This window comes from Engystomops pustulosus, chromosome 6 (assembly GCF_040894005.1).
Source record: "Engystomops pustulosus chromosome 6, aEngPut4.maternal, whole genome shotgun sequence".
Taxonomy (NCBI): Eukaryota; Metazoa; Chordata; class Amphibia; order Anura; family Leptodactylidae; genus Engystomops; species Engystomops pustulosus.
The window spans coordinates 39,672,176-39,695,811 of NC_092416.1; the positions used below are offsets into that span (position 1 = coordinate 39,672,176).

The 23,636-nt window shown below is 41.7% G+C and overlaps 1 protein-coding gene across 1 annotated transcript in view; it reads left to right on the top strand.

Moving 5' to 3' along the window:
• The first annotated feature begins 2,349 nt into the window (after positions 1–2,349).
• Positions 2,350–23,636, top strand: part of LOC140065888 (uncharacterized) — a 115,902-nt gene continuing 94,615 nt past the window's right edge. Inside the window, exons 1-2 of the mRNA XM_072113449.1 lie at positions 2,350–2,497; positions 5,029–5,639. Coding sequence (XP_071969550.1) covers positions 2,350–2,497; positions 5,029–5,639 — 759 coding nt within the window. The remainder of the gene's footprint in view (positions 2,498–5,028; positions 5,640–23,636) is intronic.

The window sequence follows — 23,636 nt, forward strand, 5'->3', positions numbered from 1 at the left end:
GCGCTGTATCTTCCTATGGAGAGGGGCGGGGTGAGCAGCGCTCATCCCCTGCTCCTCTCCGCAGCGCCGATGTATGCTACGGTACGGCGGGAATACATCGTGTGCATGTAGCCTTAGTCAGAGATTTTGTTTGCAGATGATCAGATTCTGGTAGAACTGCAATCTCAAGTTCAACTCTTGGCATTCCCCTTGTTAAATTGCATCAAGTATAACGTTGAACTATAAAGCTGAAGCCATTTTCCATTTTTATTTTTATACTGATTTCCAACAACCAAAACTTAAACAAAAAATTTCAGCTTTTAGTGACATAGAAGGGCAAATTGACCTTCATACTAGCCCCTTTCTATTCTCTGCAATGTATAATACAGGCAGTCCCCGGGTTACATACAAGGTAGGTTCTGTAAGTTTGTTCTTGAGTTGAATTTGTAAGTCAGAACTGTATATTTTATCATTTTAACCCCTGCTAGGAATCTCTTTGGTCTCTGTGACAACTGGATTTTAAAAATGTTGGATTGTCATAAGAACCGGGATACACATTAAAGCTAAATTCGAGACAGCTCTGATAACTGTTATAGCTGTTCATTGAAGGCTAGGGCTAATGTACAATACATAACTCACATCCAGAGGTACGTTTGTAACTATGGGTCGTCTGTTAGTCAGGTGTTCTTAAGTAGGGGACCCCCTTTACAAGACTTCCAAACACAAATATATATATATATATATAATCGAAATTTGCTCACCGAAATTTTGGTTTCCTGTAGTCCGTAGGCAGCACTGAATGGGTTAAGTCTGGTTCCCTCTTCTCCTGTCATTGTCAAAAGGGGAATTCTGATTTGAGAAGAGAAATATCCTCTACAATATCCTTCCTTGATACGCCATCCCTGACAACATTGGTAAGCTGGCTTAGCCAGATCCTCAATGCCCTCGCCACTGGAACAGAAGCCAGAGAGGTTTTACATATATTTGCAGAATGGGTATAAGCCCGCCTTATGAACGAGTCCATCTTCCTATCAATAGGATCTTTCAGGAGGGTCGCCTCCTCAGCTGGAAAGAAGGAGTTAAGTGCTAACTTAGCCAGAGACATATTGGGGAACATTTACATAAAGTGTCGGTGTCTGCATTGGCTTTGTTACCGACCTGCTCTCGGTAAGAAGACTCACATTTAATATTGTGTAGATGTGCAGATACATTTCTGGCGCCGAGACCATTTTCTGTCCCTGGGACCAAAATCTGTCCCGAGAACCAGAAATGTGTCAAACAGTCAGAGAACAGGTAACAGTGCAATAGCCCTGTTTTGTGTCCCTGCGAGACCAAATTTCTTTTGGTCTACTTTCTGCCAGTTTACAGCGTCCAAAAATGGCTGTGACACATATTAATTGTGTCTGAGTTTCCACTCCGCCAAAACCACGCCCCTTTTCAGAGAAGAGTCGGAACAGGCGGAAAAAGTCATTTTTTCTGTCCCCGACAGCTAATAAATAGGTAGGAGAGCAGAAGATGCGGTGAAAGCGCCACAAAACTGGCGGAAACGCTATAGTAAATGTCCCCCATTCACTTTAGGGAGAGACTCCCATTCAGCGGATAAAGCAGGATCCAATCTGTACACAGATTTAAATCTAACCCCAGGGTTGGGGTTTCTATCAGGTTTTTTCCAAGCAGCCTCCATCAGATTCTTCAAATCTGGATGGCTGGGCAAATATTTGGCTTTCTTCCTAGGGAAATAATAAAGAGCTTCTCTCTTAGAGAGATCTTCAGTGTCTTTATCTGACTCCACTGCTTCTTTCACAGCTTTTATAAGCCTGGAAACACCTTCTTTATTAAACAGATAGAAATCATCTGGAGAGGCTTCTGCCTCGTCCTCTGAGCTGACCTCCCCCTCAGACCTATACTCCTCATGGCTAGAGGGCCCTGGGGAGTCTGATGGTACAGGGTATGATCTTTTCCTATTTGTACATTGGGAGAGAGAGGTTTCAGCTACCGCCTGAGCGATAGTAGTTTTAAGCCAAGAAAAAAACCTGGTGGAATCTGCCTGTAAGCTCATCTCCTCCTGGTGTGGAGTGCATCCTGCACACAAGTCTGTTTCCCAATCCTCTGGTAAGGGCTGGTGACAGGTAGTACAGCACCTATGCCTGCTCTTTCTGGCACTTTTTCTTCCTGAGGGCATCTGGAAGACACACAACATTAGGAACACTATCACACTGTCATAAAGCAGAACCAGCAGGACACCGGAGGTGAGCACTTACGATTCCCGTGGTTAGGCTCTGCTGCCTGGCGAGCGCTACCCACGCACCGCGCCATATCTGTTTAAATGGGAAGTCTCGCGAGACCGGACCTCCTACCTGCGCATGCGCAATGGCCGCGGGGCCCGTGCGACAGATCGTGCGCATGCGCCAGAAAAGGGGCGCGACAGAATTTCTGTTGCACCCCCGCGCAGACCGCCCCACCGTGACGCCGAGGCAATGCAACAACATGACACCCGGCAAGCCCAACTCCACCCCTGGTAGGCGTGGTAAGGCAGGGGAAACAGAATACAGCGGGGAACACAGGGATACTTGCCTGAGGTGATAACAGCTGATATCAGCATACAGCAAGCCAGACATCCTGTGCTGTGCAGTGACCCTGTAACACACTCGGGTTATGCAGCAAGCTGCCATCAGGCAGCGGTCCCAAGGGAATGGAACACCCAAACCGTGGGACAGGGAGCCAACGCTCAACCAAACTTCTTGTTATCCACTTCCACAGAAGAAAAAAACACGTGTGTTCATTGGCTCAGGGGTATTTTATAGGGAGTCAGCCTGCCAATCTCTATTGCTAATCAATTGTTATCTTCTGTCCAATAGGAGGACGTGAGACTTAACCCATTCAGTGCTGCCGTAGGACGACCAGGAAATATATATATACAGGCGGTCCCCTACCTAAGAACACCTGACTTACATACGACCCCCTAGTTACAAACGGACCTCTGGATTTTGGTAATTTGCTGTACTTTAGTCCTAGGCTATAATAAACAGCTAAAACAAAGATATCCTCAATTAAGATTTATTGTTAATCCTGGTTCTTATGAAAACCCAACATTTTTAAAATACAATTGTCACAGAGACCAAAAAATTTTGACTGGGGTTAAAATAATAAAGTATACAGTTCCGACTTACATACAAACTCAACTTAAGAACAAACCTGCAGAACCTATCTTGTATGTAACCCGGGGACTGCCAATATATATATATATATATATATATATATATATATATATATATATATATACTAACATATATATACACACACACATACATATATATATATATATATCAAAAACTTATAACATATATTTCCAGGAAATGAGCTGTGATGGTAATGAATATTCCATGCCGTGTACTGGGAAACAGGAAAATAATTCCAAATGCAGTAAAATTGGTGAAAAATGCATTTGCAACATTTTCTTGTGGGCTTGGATTTTATGGCTTTCACTGTATACCCCCAATGAAATGTCTGCTTTATCCTTTGGGTCGGTACAATCACGGGGATACCAAATTTGTATGGGATTTGTAATGTTTTCATACATTTACAAATATTAAAACCTCCTGTACAACAAAAAAAATCTTTATTTTGCCATGTTCTGGCACTAATAACTCTTTCATACTTCAGTGTATGGAGCTGTGGTTGGTGTCATTTTTGAGGCTTCTGATTTTAAATGCTACCATTTTGACAACTGTACGGCCTTTTGATCACTTTTTTATTTAATTTTTTCTATTTTGCAAAATGGCAAAAAAGTAGAATTTTCAGGGTTAAACGCCGGGAATAACCGTTATTGTATTTTTATAGGTTGAACATTTTGGGTCACATCGATACCTAACATGTTTGGGATTTTTGCTGTTTATTAATATTTATATCAGTTCTAGGATGATGCAAATTTTTAGTTTTTTTTTATTAAATTTTTTTTTTTACTTTATACTGCTTTATAATTTTTTTATACTGCCATACACATCGTGCATTGTACTACATAGTGTGAAATGAGACTAGGGGGTTCATTTACTTACCCGGTCCAGTCACGATCCAGCGTTGCGTTCTTCAACGAGGATTCGGGTCTGCCGAATTCACTAAGATCGTGCGCCCAAGTTCCTGCAGGTGTCGCTGCTGCGCCAAGGTCCGCCGGAGTTCACTTTCTCCTTCCTGGTGCATGTGAGTGCTTGATCTTGTGATCTTGTCTGACGGCCACGCCCCCCAATTTCTGTCGTGTGAAAGCCGGCACGATTGCACCAAAATCCGATCGTGTGCGCCAAAATCCCTGCTGAATTCGGTGCAAAGCAGAAAAATTCTGGAAACCCGACGGAAATGCGCGATTCGGACCCTTAGTAAATGAACCTCTATGTCTTTGTATGACCCGAGGATGTCACAGCAACAGATCGCCTCTCTCCGATAACGTCACGGCGAGGGACGATCTAAGCACGTGTGTATTGCTGGTGTGTGTTTGCTGCAATATGCAGCAAACACTCACCCACTATAGAGAGGTCTCACGGGCCTTCACGAGTCGTAAAAATATTAAAACCAAAGTGTTTTCTGGGTGTCATGCCCATTTGTCTACTGGAGAACCTTTGAGTGCCACATCAGTCTAGTAAGTGAGGTGATTACAGAATACAAATAACTTTGGTGTGGTCACAGGGTTCAGGCTTCCAATGAGAATTCTTATTAACATTTTGGTGCTGGGGACATTGCAATGAAGGGTTTGCCCAGTCAAAACAGATTACGAGAACAGGTCCGTTGTACCCCCCAATGAACTCAGTTATCTCTGTCAGCTCCATAGACAGTGGAGTTTGGGGTGCAATGGGGGTACAACAGACCCTGTTCTTGTGATCCATAGGGGTGCCCTGAGATCACCGATTAGCCCCTATACTGTGTGTCTAGTTTGTCCAGTCACTTGTTGTGACTGGACAACCTCTTTAACGTTGAGGATTTGATTGTTGTATCAATAACGGTCTGTGGCGTTGTATAGAGTGGCTACATTTGTAACACATGTCTATCTCTTCTTTCTAGGTAACATGGACCTTACTTTATCTTCTCTATTATTTGATGAACCTGACTGTCAAGGCATAATTATTCGCTCCTCAAGACTTAGTTTATTCCATGATAATGAATCTTTGGGATTTGAACAACACATGTTCTGCAGCATCTCAGGATCATTGTCACGCCCTGATGGTGGCGCAATAGCCTTTAGATCAGCAAGGTCCGTGTGGTGTGAAGAGAATATTCCAACATTACAAACCCTACCTGTGAACAGCTGTCCATCTGATAACAACATCTATATTATGTATCATGGCACTGACTATGCTGCAGCCAAGAAGATCATCAAGAATGGATTCAAACCATCCAAAGACGGCATGTTAGGGAAAGGGGTCTACGTAAGCAAAGACATGCATAAAGCTATGAAATACCCACTAAATACGGAACGCAAAAAGGTTGTGTTAAAGATTAGAGTGGATGTTGGCAGAGTTAAAAAAATTGATCATAAAAACCACCCGTTACAGAAGACATGGCATGATGTTGGCTATGACACTGCCTGGGTTCCACCGCACTGTGGTATGAATCCTAGTGGCCAGGAAGAGAATTGCATCTACGATCCAAAAAGAATTACAGTCATAGACATAGTCAGTGGAGATGAGAAGTATGTAAGAAAACTGAAGCTTTTGTTACTATTCAACTGATATTCCCAAACTATTCCACTGGGCCCTTATTCGTTCGATTTTAAGTATAAAATAAAACTAAATTGTTAACAAATTTGGAAGAAAATTTACTGAATTTGTATGTGCAACACCCCTGCCAATACATAGGCAGGCTGGTAGCTGCGATTAGCGTTCTCCTCAGGTCAGGTGCTGTTAGGGAGATTGATCACCTCTCTAGGAAGGTTATAGAACCTGAGTAATGTGTAATTGCAGCTGTAGATACTGCCTGGCAAGGCAACAGTTAACTGGTGTATGTGATTATTCAATGATGTGCCTGTAATGTAAGCTGAAAGGTGTTTGGAGAGGTGCTACCACCTGACCAGGGGGAGTGTAAAACCCCTGCTGGGTGAGAGCACATGGTTAAGTCATGGTCTGTCTCAGTCAGGAGACAGAGTGAGCAGTAAACCTTCAGTGCTGCCTCAGCCATTCATCCCAGGAACTTCAAGTGCCTCAGGCCTACTGCCTGGCACGCAGGGTGTGTCTGGAGACTTAAACCCAGAACTGCAGCTTCCACCACTTGGACAACTGAACCAGCCCAGCCTGCATCTACCGCAGGCACCTTTCCTGCGGACCAACTCTCCGCAACCTTTCCAGCATCCAAGAATTTGTTTTTTCTGGCCTTTGCCTGCTGTTCAATAAAGAACTGTAAGTTGATTTGCACAACGTTGCCTCCGTCTGATCCCTGGATATGGGTGATTACTGCCACGGGCTTCCCTATCCATCACCCAGGGATTTGTCCTACAGACACTTCAGGGGTTGCCCCATGGAGAATCCACTGCATCTGCCTCTCCCTCCATATTTCTTGCACACACCACCTGCTGGAGACCTGCCAGGCTGTGGGACAGCCCTCCGGTCCCTATACCAAGCACCGTGACCATACTAGCCAGACCCTCTGCTTTCCTGCCTCCAGGCCCACAAGAAAAGGCTCCATATAATGCATTGGGGTTAGTAAGCCACATCTTGCTGAGTTATCAATCTGGGAAAGGAATAATGACCTGTATCATTTCATCAACGCTGTCATTACTTTATCTTGAAAAGATCAATATAATTTGGGCAGGATTCCCAAAGAATAAGTATATGGCTGCATAGATTGGCAATTTGGTATCATTACACACTGGACTTTGTCTCCCACTAGTCTTGAGTTGTCTCAGGTGTTCAGGACCTTGTCTTTCACCAGTCTCATGGCTGTAGAAGACAGGAGTACTGCAGCATACTATGACTCTTCATCAATGGTTAAGGTGTATTGGGTGCAGACTCTGCCCCTGTCAGTAGTTCCACCTCTAACAGCACCTCTCAATGCTCACGGTCAAGTGTGGTGTGCCTATGTGCAACAGCTATTCTGGAGTGACGTGCTACTTTGTGAGTGTCACTCATTTGTAAGTGATTGTCTGTCCATTGTTTCTATTATTATCTCTTTGAAAATGAATGTTTCCAAAGTCTTATCTTCTTGTCCCTCCATTACCTAGTTACCTGATTTTTCCCTGTTATTGTGGGCTACCACTTTAGTTCCTATGAAGTCCACCCACTATCTTGGAGTAAGGTTGGACTCAGATCTTCTCTTTTCCCCTTACATTCAACTATTCTTTGACCCTCATTTTATAAAATATCAAAAAATATCTAAAAATGTAAATTTCTTGTAAACCTATTAAAAATAATAATGATAATCACATTAGTTATATAGTGCACACAGGTTACGCAGCGCTGCACAGAGCTTTCCAAATCGGTCCCTTGGGCCCATAATCTAATCAACCTACCTGTATGTTTTGGAGTGTGGGAGGAAACTAGAGGACCCAGAGGAAACCCACACAAACACGGAGAGAACATACAAACTCTTTGCAGATGTTGACCCTTCGACTTGAACCCAGGTCTGCAGCGCTGTAAGGCTGTAATGCTTTTAAAATCATTTGCCCCAATTTCTCTAGCGATTGCACTCTCCTTAGATGAGCTCCTCTTTCATACAGCCACTTGTAGAACATTGCAGCTACCAGCTCCCTCTTTTCTGCTACTCCCTAGATATCTTCTGAGGTATGGCACCTAGAAACACAGTTCTGGTGTCATTTTACTCCATTTTGACACCATTAATACCAAATGGATTTAGATTTTAGATGCCACAGAACCTGAGATATCCATGAGTCGGGGGTGTTATTTTCATATATGGCTCCCAACTCTAAACAATTACTTTAACTGTGTGTCTGTGACACCTAGAAATATAATTAATATAGTATTTAATAGACAACTCTTCTTTTTAAAATTATACCAGAACTTTGATCTAAGTGCCACGGTTGAGAAGATATTATTGTTTGAAATCTTTACTCTACTAGCGGATAATGATTGTGTTTCTAGGTGCCAAAGATGCATGGATATCCACCATTAAAGTTACAGTCAGGAGTGGAAGCTGTATATGAAAATTATACTCCCAACTGTAACTTTTAACAGTTGATACCTAGAAACGTAATCCATCTGTTAAAGGGGAGATTCTCCACTTTAAAATGACATGCAAACTGTTACTAGGTGCCATGGTGTAGAAGATAATTTTGGGTTAGGTCTTATTTTCGGGTTCAGTTAATATAATGTAACACTTTACAGAATTATCAAGTAAATGTAAGTAAATTTAATGTATATTTAGGTTTTAACAGTATGTAAATGGAAACACACAACATATTTTATGGTTGGCGACCTTCATTTAGTATAGCTTCGTTCTAAGGTTAAACTTATCGCTAAATAAGAGAAAATCTCCGACTGGAGGTCACTAAAGTAAGGGGTGACTGTGGAGTCTTCAGGATATCAGCTTGACCGAAAAACACTTTGAGGTGGTTGTCAGCCTTGTGTATTAACTTTTGTGTAAGTTTGGGTGTTATATATGCTACAAATTGTACTACTTCACACTTGCACTTTATTATTTAGTGGTACTTTTTGGTCATACCATTTAACCCTTAATGCCATGATATGTTTATTATATGCTTGCCGTTATGATTGTGACTGTGTTTACCTCTATTAGTGCGAATGATATCCATGTTCTTGATACACCTTGTGCTGCTACATTTTATGTACTTTGCTTTGTTATTTAACCTCTTAACGCTCAGCGTCCGATATATCGGACGCTGAGCCGATGCCGGTTCAGCTCAAGATTTGAGCCGAACTGGCATCGGGAAACACGGGGTGCCGGCTGTGACTGATAGCCGGCACCCCAGTGTAACACCCGCGATCGGAGTTGTCTCTGATCGCGGGTGATTAACCCGTTAAATGCCGCGGTCATCGCGACCGCGGCATCTAACATGCATCTGGGGTATCTTTCCCCCACGATCGCCCCCCCCCCCCGAATCATTTTCGGGGGGCACCGATCATTGCTACGGTATCACTGGGGTCCGATCTGGACCCCAGTGTTACCTGCAGGAACTGCCGGTAAGATGGCGTCTGTGACGTCATCTTACTGGCACAGTGCCACCCTATGCAAGTGCATAGGCTGACACTGATAATGCCCTGCTATACATAAGTATTGCAGGGTATTATTATGAACAAGCAATCAGATGATTGCTTGTTCATTTCCCATGGTGGAAAAAGTGAAAAAGTAAAAAAAAAAATTATTCAATAAAAAAATAAAGTAATAAATCACCAAAAATGCCCAAAAGCCCCAAAACATATAAAGAGACATATAACTAAAAAAAAAAGTCTAAATCATAACACAAACCCCACATATATAGTATCACCGCGTCCGTAACAACCCGTAGAATAAAAATAAATAATTATTGAACCCGCACGATGAACGCCGTAAAAGAAAACTGTTATAAACCCTCCAAAAATTATGATTTTTACCTATTCAATCCCACAAAAAATGCTATAAAAAGTGATCAAAAAAACATATGTACTCTAGAATGATACTGGTGCAAAGTACAACGTGTCCCGCAAATAACAAGCCATCAACCAGCTCCGTAGCCAAAAACATAACAAAGTTATGCCACTTGGAAGATGGCAATACAAAAATGATAGATTTTTCCCCACAATAGGGTTTTATTTTACAAATTTAGTAAAACGCAAGAAAATATATTCGTGTCTGGTATCCCCGTAATCGTATCGACCCATAGAATAAAGATAACATGATTATTAGTCTATACGGTGAACACCACAAAAAAAAAAGTAAAAAAACCAGTAGAGAATTGATGCTTTTCTACTCCTGCTCTCAAAAAGAAGTTCCTAAATTTTCAACAATAGGTGATACCAACCCCAAAATGGTAACATTGGAAAAAGCATCTCATCTCGCAAAAAAAATGCCGTCACATGGCACTAATAGCGCAAAAGCGAAAATTTTACAGCCTTCAAAAGAGGCCAATGAGGAAAGTAAAATCCTGGCAGCTGCAGGGTGCTCCTTCCCTTCTGCGCCTCACTGTGTGCCCATAAAACAAGTCACGGCCACATGTGGGGGGTCTCTGCACTCGGGAGAAATTGTAGAACAAATTGTATGGTGGGTTTTGTATTTTTATCTTTTGGAAATGTGTAAATTTTAGGGCTAAATGAACGTATAACCGGCACAATTTGACTATTCTAAATTTCGCCTCCATTTTGATGTAATTACTATGAAGATCTCAAGGGGTTAACAATCTTCGTAAAATCTGTTTCTGATAGCTTGAGGGGTGCAGATTTGAAATTGGGTTGGTTATATGGGGGGTTTTGATGCTAAATATGTAAATTTTCATTCAAAACTGTTTTTTTCCCCAAAATAGTCAATTCTGAAAATCCGGAAAAGCGCTATTCGATTTGTAAGCCGCGTGACATCAAAATAAATTATCCAGACATTTCAAAAACGGTGAAAATGTAAAGTAGACAAATGGGAAATGTTATTCAGCAATTTATTTAGGTGGTACATCTATCTGCCTGAAAACGCAATGATTTCAAATTTCAAAAATGCAAAATTTTTCAGAAAATTCATCATATTTTCTTTTTTTTTGTAAATAAACGCAAAACTTATCAGCCAAAATTTACCACTAAAATGAAGTACAACATGTGGGGAAAAAACAATCTCAGAATCGTTTTGATAAGTAACAGTGTTCAAAAGTTATAACCATATAAAGCGACGCATGTCAGAATCCAAAAAATGGGACTGAGCCTTAAGCTGTAAAATGGCTGCGTCCTTATGGGGTTAATGTCATAATAAACATACAACTTTTCAATCATTTTCTGTTTCCATTTGGTTTAGCCTCTCTATATTGTGAATAGATTGTGTACTTAAAAGGCTGCCAGAATTTAAAAGACCGGGAAGGGGTATTCCTCCCACGAAGACAAGAATCTTAAATATACTCAAGATAACAAATTGACACATTATCTAATTCCCTGTTAGTAACAAAAAACAGCATTTCACAGATATAATTCCAACCTGTCTCTATCAGTCCTGCTGTTCACAATTTTGGTTACCCTAGGATCTGACCATTAATCTTCTGACTTTAGGGTCTGGAAAACATATTCTTCTTCATATTCGTCTGATACTGCAGTGAGCTGCTCTTTGCCTCCAGCCCTCACTATTGCATTCTAAGATAAGCTCACACAGAGACTTCCTCCCGGAAAGCAACAGTGCGAGGAGAGTAAAGCTACAGACTAGAGATGAGTGAGTATACTCGTCTGAGCTTGATGCTCGTTCGAGTATTAAGGTACTCGAAACGGCTAGTTGCTCGGACGAGTATTTCCCCTGCTCGAGATCGAGCATTTAATTAAAAAAACACAGTGAAGAATAATGAAGAATAGAATAAAAACAGTGAACACAGTGAACACAGGATCATTTAAGTGAAAAACACAGTAAAGAACACAGTGAAGAATAGATTGCAGATGTTCGGCACATCTGCTTACTTGTCGGAAGATACGCGCGGAACGGTGCGAACAAAATAGTTTGTGAAGAACAATATATATGTGTGAAGAACACATTGAAGAACATGGTGAGCAGGACAGAGACACCGGGGAGCAGCACAGAGACACCGGGGAGCAGGACAGAGACATCGGGGCAGCGGCAGCACGGAGACATCGGGGCAGCGGCAGCATGGAGACATCCGGGCAGCGGCAGCACGGAGACATCGGGGCAGCGTCAGCACGGAGACATCCGGGCAGCACGGAGACATCGGGGCAGCACGGAGACATCGGGGCAGCGGCAGCACGGAGACATCGGGGCAGCACGAAGACATCGGGGCAGCACAGAGACATCGGGGCAGCGGCAGCACAGAGACATCGGGGCAGCGGCAGCACAGAGACATCGGGGAAGCCTTACAAGGTAGCTAAAAGAGGTGTGGTTTTCCTTATTCCATCCTGGAAAACTGCATATTTTTCCACAATCCCCTTAGTGGAGCATCCATGGCTATAAGACGCCACACACCCACAGGACGGCCTTAACTGGCAGTCTCCGTAAGGAGAACTCTTACTTCCCGAGTGTAAACCGAAGACACTTACATGCTGGCAGTGGGAGCACACACCGGCATGTAAGTGTGCTTGGTGTGTTATCCTAGTGGTAGATTTTCTTTAAATTGAAAGTAAAACCCGTGTCCCTAGAACACTGGTGAATATCATTAGAACTTACAGCACATATACTGTATATATAAGAAAATTCTGCATATCTGTCTGAAGTGATAGTTCCTCCTTATACCTTTGTGACTAGCAGTTTGTTCCATCTTTGCAACGGCAAGCAACCTGATTTCTGTCACATGAAAGCCAGCACAGCTGCACAACAATCCGATGGCATGTGACACAATCCAAGTGCAAACCCCTTTTACATACCTGTCAAAGCTGCCCAATTTCCGAAAACGGCAAATAAACCGAAAAAAAACTGCGAACAAACCAACAAAACCGAAATAAGCCCCCATGTGTCTAAAATTCTCTACTCTCTAGCTGATCTACTGTGTAAAGTTGAAAAAAGTGTAGGCAGTACTCTAAAAATCCAAAAGGTGAAGTTTATTGAAACAGAAGAGATGTTTCGGTGTGAACCACCTTCATCAAGCAATTTAACAAGTGAACCCATCCAGGTTTCTATTGGAAATACATGGTACAATTGTGAATACAAGTGGGTGTGTCAAGGTGCAAGTGCAGGGTGCATGATTTGCATCAAACTAGATTTATACATATATATGATTAGGGTGCAGTCCCACTTGCAGTTAAAACTGCATCACAATGGGGCACATTTACTAAGGGTCCACAGACTGCGATTCCGTCAGGCTTTCCCGAATATTTCTGTTTTGCGCTGTTTTGCGTCAAATTGCCTCAGGCTTTTGGCGCACGCGTTCGGATTGTGGAGCATCAGGGCTGGCTTGCATGCAACAGAAATTGGGGGGCGTGGCCGTTGGACAACCCGACAAATATGGAAAAACTGCGGAATTTAAAAAATGAATTGTGTCGCAAGATCACGCACTCACATGCATCAGGAAGAGAAGGTGAACTCCGACGGACCTCGGCGCAGCAGCGACACATGCAGGAAATTGGACGCACGACCTTAGTGAATTGCGTCGGACCCGAATCCTCGTCGGACAACGCACTGCAGGATCGCGACGGGACAGGTAAGTAAATCTGCCCCAATCAGTTTTGAGGTGGTTTTAGGTGCAGTTTTGTCAATTTCACAGGTGAAAGACATGAACTGAATGGGTGAATCTGAATTTTGAAGGAGAAAGCTGTTCTTTAAATGTCATTCACCTGTTGATTTGATGTCTTTCACTTGTTAAAATAAGTAATACCACCTAAAACCACCTCAAAACTAATTGCGATGCAGTTTTAACTGCAACGTGTGACCACACCCTTACTCTCTATGATATAATGAGCCGAGCACCTGCGTGACCATGGTTAGATTTCTGTCCACTGGAAATAAACAATGAAGCTTCCTATAGAATGACAGCAAGCAGAGATCTTGAAAACTGTGATGAATTGATACAGAAAGTTTATCGGAAAATTGTATAATTTTTTATAATACAAACAATATCCTGTGTACAGACCTAACCCCAGCGCACATTTCTGGGTGTGAGCATTTGAGGACATTTAACAATAAATATAATTAATAAAGTATATATTGATATTAACTGTGTTGTTTTGGGTTTTTATTTAGATGGGTGGTCAGTCTCTCCTGCATACTGGATCTCTTGTTCAGTAAATGATTGCATCAGCATCTATCTAATCCTTTCTGGCAGCTCCAAGATGTCACAAATCTACACCCTCCTTAACGCTCTGTATGTCCTATCATTGCTACTGAAGAAATATCTACTGCCCTAAAAGAAAAGTGATATTGAAGAAAAGTCAATGGTTAGCAGCAGATTCATAAAACTACCCTCACACTGCCAGTTTGTACAATCTGTGTGTACGGTCTGCATAATCTGTGTGTTCTTCAAGTTGCACTGCTCTCCCCCGCCTCCGATAAGGTTAGCCTAACAGAGTAAACTTATACAAGGAACATAAGGAAGAGACAAACTTAAGATACATCAAATAATAATACACTCAGACCTCTGTTTGGCTTGGGTTTCTTGTACACACTGGGTAAATGACTTTGGAAACCAACATACAACAACTTGTAAGTAATAGACCTAAGTAGCCTCCATATTGGGGGGCTTTACCTTCACATTTAGGACCAAATATTGTGCTACAACTGAATGAAAGGTCATTCACAAGTACATTATGTCATTTAATATGGACATGACACGCCAAGTAAATAATAACAATAATTCCTTTATTTATATAGCGCACACAGATTATGCAGCGCTGCACAGAGCTTGTCAAATCAGTCCCTGTCCCCAATGGGGCTCACAATCTAACCAACCTACCAGTATGTTTTGGAGTGTGGGAGGAAATCGCAAGACCCGGAGGAAACTCACGCAAACCTGTAGAGAACATACAAACTCTTTGCAGATGTTGACCCTGGGACTTGAACCCAGGACCCCAACAAAGCTCCAGTCTGATGCTCTACTTGCTACCATACAGTATATGAGAATATTTTCATAACAATATGTTCCAAATTTGATTTACCATCAAAGATTGTACCACTTCATTGTTTTCAGGGAATTAGTTTTTTTAAAGCATCAACGTGTTCAGGAGGGCCTCTTACAATATCAGTCACTGTGATCCTCTTAGGGTCATAAATACAATCTTCTTCCTGCCCACTAGGCACCATCCCACATCCTGGAGGCACCCAGGCACAGTCATATCCATTATCATGCCAGGTGAGACGCAGTGGGTGATCTTGACTATCAATCCTCTTCACCTTTCCCACTCTGACTTTGAGTTTCAGGACCACGTTTGGATCCGTTGCACCGACTGGACATTTTATTGCCTTCTCTATATCTCTGCTGACATAGACTCCTTCCCCCAACATCCCGGTGGTAGAAACTGTAAAGCCTTCTCTGAGGATACTGTACGCTGCATTTACACTTGTTCCATGGTACATGGTGTAGCATCTTCTTCCACCATATCTCTTTTCCATTTCTTCGAAATATATATAAGTGTATTTATGTGAACCTGCAACCTAGGAAAGACATTTGTATGAATATGAAGGGAGAAGAAAGAGTCTTAAAAACAACTGCAATATTCTTATATTACCAATATAATACAGCAATATTAAGACATCATTGTTCTGTTAGGAGACCACTGATATCAGATTGTCTAAAGCCATCTACAATCCGAAATGTATTGTTTATGAAAGCGAAGGAACGAGAGAAGGGAGCAGTTAACGTTATGGTTATATTATGAATATATTGGGAATCCTCCTGATGTATCTTAGCGGTAAAAAGAGATGTGAATGGGCTGGATCCTAGGTGAGCACAAGGCCGGAGAAGGAGATGGGAGTGGTGAGCGCTCTTCACTCCTCCTCCATTCAAAAGAGCAAAAGAGCAGCCACGACGCATATCTGCTAAAGTATAGGACAAGTCGAGGCCGCCTTAGTCGGTCACGATGCAGTCAACCGGGAACCGTTGAAGTCTATGGGGGCCATGATCTGGTCATTCTGATTTGCCCCCATATTGTCTGTCTGAATCAGGCCTTAAAGTTCAAGTCAAAGTTTCAGCCCGGACATATTCCAGGATTGGCTGCATGGCCACCTATCCGGCAATATGTCCAGGTCATGAGCTCGATTCTTGTAGCGGTTGGTGCTGTACTTAATAGGAGGCATGGCTACAGTAACAGCATTCAGCTTCAAGAATTAAAAAGAAACAACTGCATCCGGCATTTCGTCCATGTTTACTGGGGAACAAATAGCTGATCGGTGTGGGAACTGGGTGTCTGCCCCACACAAACCATAAATGTGTGGTTGGCCATTGTGTGACTTAAATTTTAAGTCAACTGCAAATTTTCACAAGCCCCATCTTTAAATCTCAGATGTCCTTGAACTGGTAGGAAAACACCTAAAAATAACAGCACCATGAGATACATCATAGAGAAGTACTAAACCATATTGTTGTGAATAAAGTACATGGGTCTAGAGTTTTTTTTAAAACTTACTATAAGCTGCAGCAGCCTTTTCCTGTCTTTGGCAATTTTGTAACTTATGCTGTCACAATGCACTGTACCTGCCAAGATTTTGTATTCTTTCTGGTAGAATCTGACCTTTTTACTTCATATATCACCAATTATTAACTAAGATAAGAAGAACATTTTATTACTGAAAATGTAAAAAAAACCCTCACTTTTCCTTTCGATTTGTTTCTTATCATTCACACCCTTTCCAATAAAATGTCTTCAGACTTAGATACTGGCGTTGTAAAACCTGTAAACCAATTTATATTTTTATTCGGCATTAGGAATGTCACAACCTGTGGAAAAGAGAGGAAATATAGACAAGGAAGGTGCAGAAATCAAGTAGATTACAAGTAGTTCTAAATGTATTTGTTGTTTGCTCATTATTACAAGAGCTAACAATCTAGAGAAGGAGACAATGGTACAATGGTCCAGCAAGGGCGGATTAAGATGGCCATGGGCCCTGGGGAGTATGAATGTTTAAGCCCTTATGAGTCTTGAATTCACTTCCTACATATGGTACTAGAATCAAGTTTCTTGGAGAATGACGTCCCTTCTGTGGTTTCAGGACCTTTGGAGGAACTTCAAAGATCCCGTAATGGCTCTGGTGTACATTTGTATTTAGAGCAGGAACTGATGTATGGATTTCATAGGTAAAGGATATTCTCAGTATAAATTTGGTGGGTGGTTTGGGTGGCCATGGACCCCCTAGAAGGCTTGGGCCCCGGGCTACGGCCCAAACCACCTATATTATAATCTACTTCTGTGGTCCAGCTTCTCTTTATAACATATGAGAATAAAGTAGTATTTGCCTTAAAGACTTCTACTTACCATCTGGCTGCTGGAGCGTCTTAGAAGTTGTGTGGATGCAGACTATGGTGTCACCTGCAGCAGAGATGAGTCATTGGAAGGATCGACATCTTGACTTCCTCTTCTAATTAACTTTGCTTCTGCCACTACACGGAGCCATGTAGGGTGAGGGATAAGAGTAAAGGGAAGTGAAAGACTGGAGAGTGTTCCACAAAACTTAAAGCTGCAATGAGCCCCAATGCAAAACCACCCCCCCCCACCCCCACCCAGAGCCCTTCGGGCTCATTCACATACTTTTATATAAATATTAAATATAGGAAGATTGACACAGTGCTTGGATCTATGAGTGTCCCTGGTTTATCATGCCTGATTTCAATGGTAGATAACCTACTGTTCCCCTATGGCACTTGTGTATAAATGTGACTATTTTCTGTGCATTCCCTCAACTTCCATCCATGCTTGTCTGCTCATTCCAATCCATCACCCAACATCAACAGCATATTGTGTATTTACACCTGCCACTATTCCTATAAGATTCAGAGGTTCACATTAGTGGTATAGTGCACACCATTACCTTCCCCCAAATTTCTAATTAATGATACAAATTTCTCTAAAAATATTTTCCTAGGGGTTAATCACTATAATCCTAAATTAGCAATGGCCATAGGCAGCCTTTACAGCATCATGTAGAAAGTGTTACCTTCCTGGAATATGTAATGGAAAGGACTCCCAACACCCTTCCTTCTAATTCCTTATCTCATTTCTATCACTGTACATGTTGAATACAGTATACTACATAAGGGAAAAAAAAAAAAAAAATATATATATATATATATATATATATATATATATATATATATATGCAGAGAGAGGTAATGACTATGATATTTTAGCTGCTGCTCACCTGGTCACTATGTTCTGGATGTATAGTTATTCAGAGGACATAAGGTGCAGTGGCTTCTGCTGTGGGTAGAGCAAAATTGGTTGGTTTCTTATTCATCAAAAAAAGTCCCTTAACAAGTCTTATCACTTCCTGCAACGTGAAAAAGATATCATCCTTCTTTCTACTTTATTACTATTGTACTTTTGTACATTTTACATGGAAGTCTTGTTTGTATTTGTATACTATATGCTGCAGGCTCATTCTTTTTCCTAGACCTACTTTTAAAAGACCCTGACTAAGACTCGTTGTAAACCAACAGGTTTGTGCCCCCAGGGCACATGCGGTATTTACCAGACCTTACCAATAGCTAATAATAACAATTCTTTATATATATAGCACACACAGATTACGCAGCGCTGCACAGAACTTGCCAAATCAGTCCAGGCTGTAATGCTGACCACTAATAGATATTTATGCCTTGTTAAATACCTGCCCTATAAAATAAAGCTACTGCAATGTATTCACTTCAAGAGGTCCAGACAGTAAATCCCATAAAAACCATTAGAGCGGAATCATCTGGAACAGGTTGCAATGATCTTCTTCTGGCATAAATATCTATTGTGTGGTGGTCAAGAAGACAACCTTGAAGGTAACTTTTAACACATTATGAAGCCTCTACACCATACTCAGTTAATGTGAATTGTCACGAGTTGCCACTAGTTTGCACCTTTACTTCCTAGTGATTGAACACATGTAGGGGAAATCATTAAGACTGGCATTGTGAACGCCAGCCGCACTCCCTACTACTCCCGATACTGTGTATGTGGGCCGAGGAAATAGGAAAACTGTCAGGGAATGGGGAGATTCATGTGCCTTCTCCTACAGAAAACTGATAGGGAAAGAAAAGATTCATGTGCCTCCTCCTCTAGTAAACAGGCAGAGATAGATCTGCCGCTGCTCTGGCGCAGCCCGATACTTCAAGAGACTTCATCGGGGTCCTGCGCAGAGTTTATCTCAGGCTGCAGCGGCCCACTCCCTGATGGGCCGGAGGTGGCGGATTGGGGAAAATAATCACAAGAGCTGGCAATATGCTTCCACGCCACTGATGTGCCACAGAGACCCTAATAAATATCCCCCTAGGAGTCCATACTGGCACTCTTTGTAAGGGTACCTCAGGCCATACATTTACAGAGATGTAATCTTCATCTTAGGATGTTCCTTCATATGTGCAGTGCGGTGCACATATGGGACTGGGCCCTGCATCTGTACGTAAGTCTTGTAGATGCTTCATGAAAGGGGCTGGAAACTTTAGCCCTTGTATTTTGTAATGTGTGTGTGTGTGTGTGTGTGGGGATATTAGGTAATTTACCAATATACATCTATTAATAGTTCTGCTCCGCTTTTTTTGATAAGTAAAGTAACGTTTTTCCCTTATCTGATGTGGGAATAGTTTATGCTTTGTACGGTGTAGTGTAAGAGAACATATGTCATATATAGCAGGTTTTATTGGATATTATTTGCATATGGAAAATCCCTTGCCCTACTGTAGATTGTGTATGTATTTCCTTTATACAGTAATCATAGCATCTGGAGCCTTACCTCCCAGTAACAAAGTCATTGGGCACATCCAAAAAAATTTGTATTGGTCAAACCCACCAGATTAGGACCAGGAAGTTCAATTTAACCCCAATTTCTTTGTTGGGTGATAAGCTGTGGCTAGAGGAAAATAGCAGCCTTAACCTTTATAGTGGGACAAGATAGCTGACGGCCAAGCAAAATTGAGACCAAAAAATACATTTTATATCTAGTTTAATGCACACCATACCGGTTCACTTCTTCGTGATGACTGACCCTGAACGGAACGGAATGTTGGACTCCATTTGCAAAATTCTAACTTTTCTACTTTTCAGTCATATTACCAAAATGCCTTAATTACTTAAATGTAATGTTTGCTTTATATTACTATGATTTCTTAAGTATCCTCTCATTTCTGTAGGAGGCTTATAACTTTTGGAGTGATTTTTTTTAAATTTTCATGAAAATTGTCAAGTCTTACATTTTGAGGGATCTGCTCAGCTTTCCAGCGACTTATGAAGAGAATTCCATAAGTTACCCGATATTTAGAAACTAAAGCCCTCAATATATGCAAAACAACTTTAAGGAAATGTGTTTAGTTGTTTCACTGGATAAGATGCACTTTACAGAGATGTCTATACCTTATTGATGAGTTTTTATTAACTCTTCCTTGGTACAGGAATAGAAAACCATCAATTCTTCTTTTTGATTCTTTTCCACTGTTCGCCATACCATAAAAATAATGGGGCTTATTTACTAAGGGTCACGGATCGCACTTTCGCCGGTTTCCGGATTTGCGCAGCTTTGACAGGTATTTAACAAGGGTTTGCACTGGGATTGTGTCGCACGCAATCCGGTTGTGGCGTAGCTGCGCTGGGTTTCATGCGATAGAAATGGGGGGGGGGGGGCGTGCCGTCGTACGATCCGACTGACTCAGACTGACCGCGGGATTTAACTTTCAAATTGTGTTGCAAGCCCAGGCACTTACATGCACCAGAAAGAAGAAGGTGAACTCCCTCGGACCAAAGTGGTGAAGCGACACATGCAGGATATCGGGCGCACGACAATGCACTTTCGGTGAACTGTGCAGACCAGGTAAGTAAATGTGCCCCTTTGTATCCTTAAACAGATGCTAATCCAATGCAACATCCTCCTTTTCTCTGGCAACATAAATCAGACAACATTATCAGATGACCATGGGAACCATTCTGGGAATCCAAGAATCAATGACTGTGCACAACCTGGGCCCAGGTTCTTTTGAACTCACCTAAAGCCAGGATAGATAATAACATCAGGCTAATAAAAAAAATAATCTGTTTCTGTTAATGTTTTAAGGAAGTGGGTTGTCTACATAGAACAGTGATGGCGAACCTATGGCACTGGTGCCAGAGGTGGCACTCAGAGCCCTTTCTGTGGGCACTCAGGCCATCAGCCTAGGACAGAGTTCACCAAACAGGACCAAATCCATTAAATCTTCCTGCAGTCCTAGGCAACTTATGACATGCTGCACGATTTTACAGCGACACTTCATTGACTGTTTGGAACTGCTTGAAAAGTGAGAAGGTGTTAAAAAGAAGTGCATTATCTTTGGAGGTCCTCCTGCTGGACCCACCATTCTTCCTAAACAGAGAGACCCTGTAGAAAAGCTACAATGATAGTCTGAATTTGCCCACCTTCTTTCTACTGTATTGGTGGCATCAGGTGGCCGATACAATTAAAGAAGTGGAAGAATAGGTAACAATAAGTTACTGCTTAAAATGGCACATTGACACATCAGGGTAAATAAATGGGTTTTGGTTGTAGTTTGGGCACTTAGTCTCTAAAAGGTTTGCCATCACTGACATAGAACATCAAGGTTCCGTCTGGATTTTTGAACAAATGTACAATCAAGAGATGCATCTTTAAAGTATTCACCTGTGTGGAGGTATCTAAAAAGACAAACTGTCATAATAATTTCTGTGTATCTGTGGAGATATACTGTTACTGTTTTGAGAATATCTGTACCCAATAATTGACATAATTTATTCAGTTTCTTTTACACTACAGCCGCCTAGCACGTTCTGTGAAAATAATGGGGCACATTTACTATGGTTCCGAACGCTGCATTTTCGTCGGGTTTTGTAATTTTTTTTCCGTTTTGCCCTGAATTGCCCTGGGTTTTTGGCGTACGCGATCGGATTGTGTCGCATAGGGGCTGGCTTGCATGTGACACAAATCGGGGGGCGTGGGCATCGGACAACCCGACTGATTCGGAAAAAACAAAGAATTTAAAAAGCAAATTGTGTAGCAAGATGAGCACTCACATGCACCGGGAAGAAGAAGGTGAACTCCGGCGTACCTCAGCGGGGGAAGCGACACATGCAGGAAATTGGATGCATGATCTTAGTGAATCGTGGCAGACCCAAAGCCTCATTGGACACTGCACAGCGGGGATCGCGATGGGACGGGTAAGTAAATGTGCCCCAATATATTTCACAAAATGTGCATTCCTCCTGTGTTAATGGTGTTAAATCCACCATCCATAATTGTAGTTCAGGGTGAGCAGGAAATGAAAAAATTCTGGTTTCCTATCTGGTGCACTACTCCGGTCACTATCTTGTTCATTTGAAGAGCTGCAGTTGTGAAAAGTAGGCATGGGTCTCTGGCAAAGACCTCCATCATTTTCTCAAAATATTCTATTACCAAAACTCTTCCAAGCCTGGTGGGACAAGTGAGGGTCCAGTGGTCCCTCATAAAGGGGGTGGGACTGTAACATTGGTGTCCTTTTGGCCTTCAGTGCCATCCTTTCCCCATAAAGTAAACCAGAAGGTCCACTGCCAGCTATCATTTTGTATTAGATTGTATACCTTTCTTGCCTTATTTCATCACTGACTGTCATAACTGATTTCTACCACATCCATCTATATCCTGCTGACTTTTTTCTGAACTGCAGATGGTTAAACTTGTGATGAACAGGAGCACTCACAGTGGACACCTATTTAAGAAGTGCACTTTATGTATTCTAAGGGCCACTGCAACATCTGTGTAAAGTACAGCAGAAGAGGCACTGCTTACTGGGATTTTGTACTAATTTGCATTCTTAATTCACTACCGCTTGATTTCCAACACACTGATCTGTCTCCTTTTGAGTTTGTTCTGAGCCATAGATGGTTAAACTAGTTGTAATGGACAAATGACGGGTACATTCCTCCCCTGCTAGTCAAATTTGTCTGGACTTCAGGGGGCTAGTCCAATCACCCTATAACCACTTCTCATTGCTTGCTATAAGTCTTCGCAGTGGCTTGCTAGCATTTGATGGATTTCTGTATGTTTTGATCTGCAAACCCTTGCTTGTCTTCTTACTATCTGTTTGTCTTCATTCTGTACTGCTTAACCCTCTTGGAATTGACTCATATTTCTATGATAATTCTTTTGTCCTTTTGTCCTTTATTGTCTCCAAGTTTTCCCTTTGGTGCCAGAAGAGAACATCAACCAGTTGACACCTAACAACAAGGGAAGGATGGACAAGTAGGAAGCTAAGTGGATTAAGCTTTATGCTTCACTGTCCATGTCTGTTTTTCATCTTATTGTTCCCAAACAGCAGTGGTACAACCACATTTTTAAAGGGCAAAGTAGCAAAAAATATCCCTAGAAGTATCTTATGCTTTATTGCGGTGACTTTTTGTGGTATATGAGCTAGCTAAAAATTAACAAAGATTAAAGGATTTGTATTTACTTTTTCAGTTTTATTTGGGGTTAAAAGGGTTGGCCATTTTAAATTATGTTTTTTGTAAAACTTTTGTAAAATTTACTAAACACACTATAAGCTTATTCAGACCTCATGAATAAGGGTTAAGAAAATGCAGGCCCCAGAACGTCATACATCAATATTAAGGTCCAATGAGAAAGGACTAGGAAGTGGTGAGTTATCCTTCTGCAAACCATACCTTACTATTACTGATGGAAGTACTCACTGGCTAGTATTTGCAATACTGATTGGCAAAAGGGCAGCGGCTACAACTTGTGGCAGTGGGGGGTGTGTACGTTGAACCTCTCGTTGTCTCTCTTTCCCTTCCCAGTTGCTATTGTTCCAGAGAAGAGTATATGACCAAATATCACTACTTTGTGATTCGTTTAAAGTAAATTGTCCCCTATATACTGACGAGATTCATCCGAATTTCTAGAAATATATTTTTCCGAAAAGACTTATAATTTCAGAT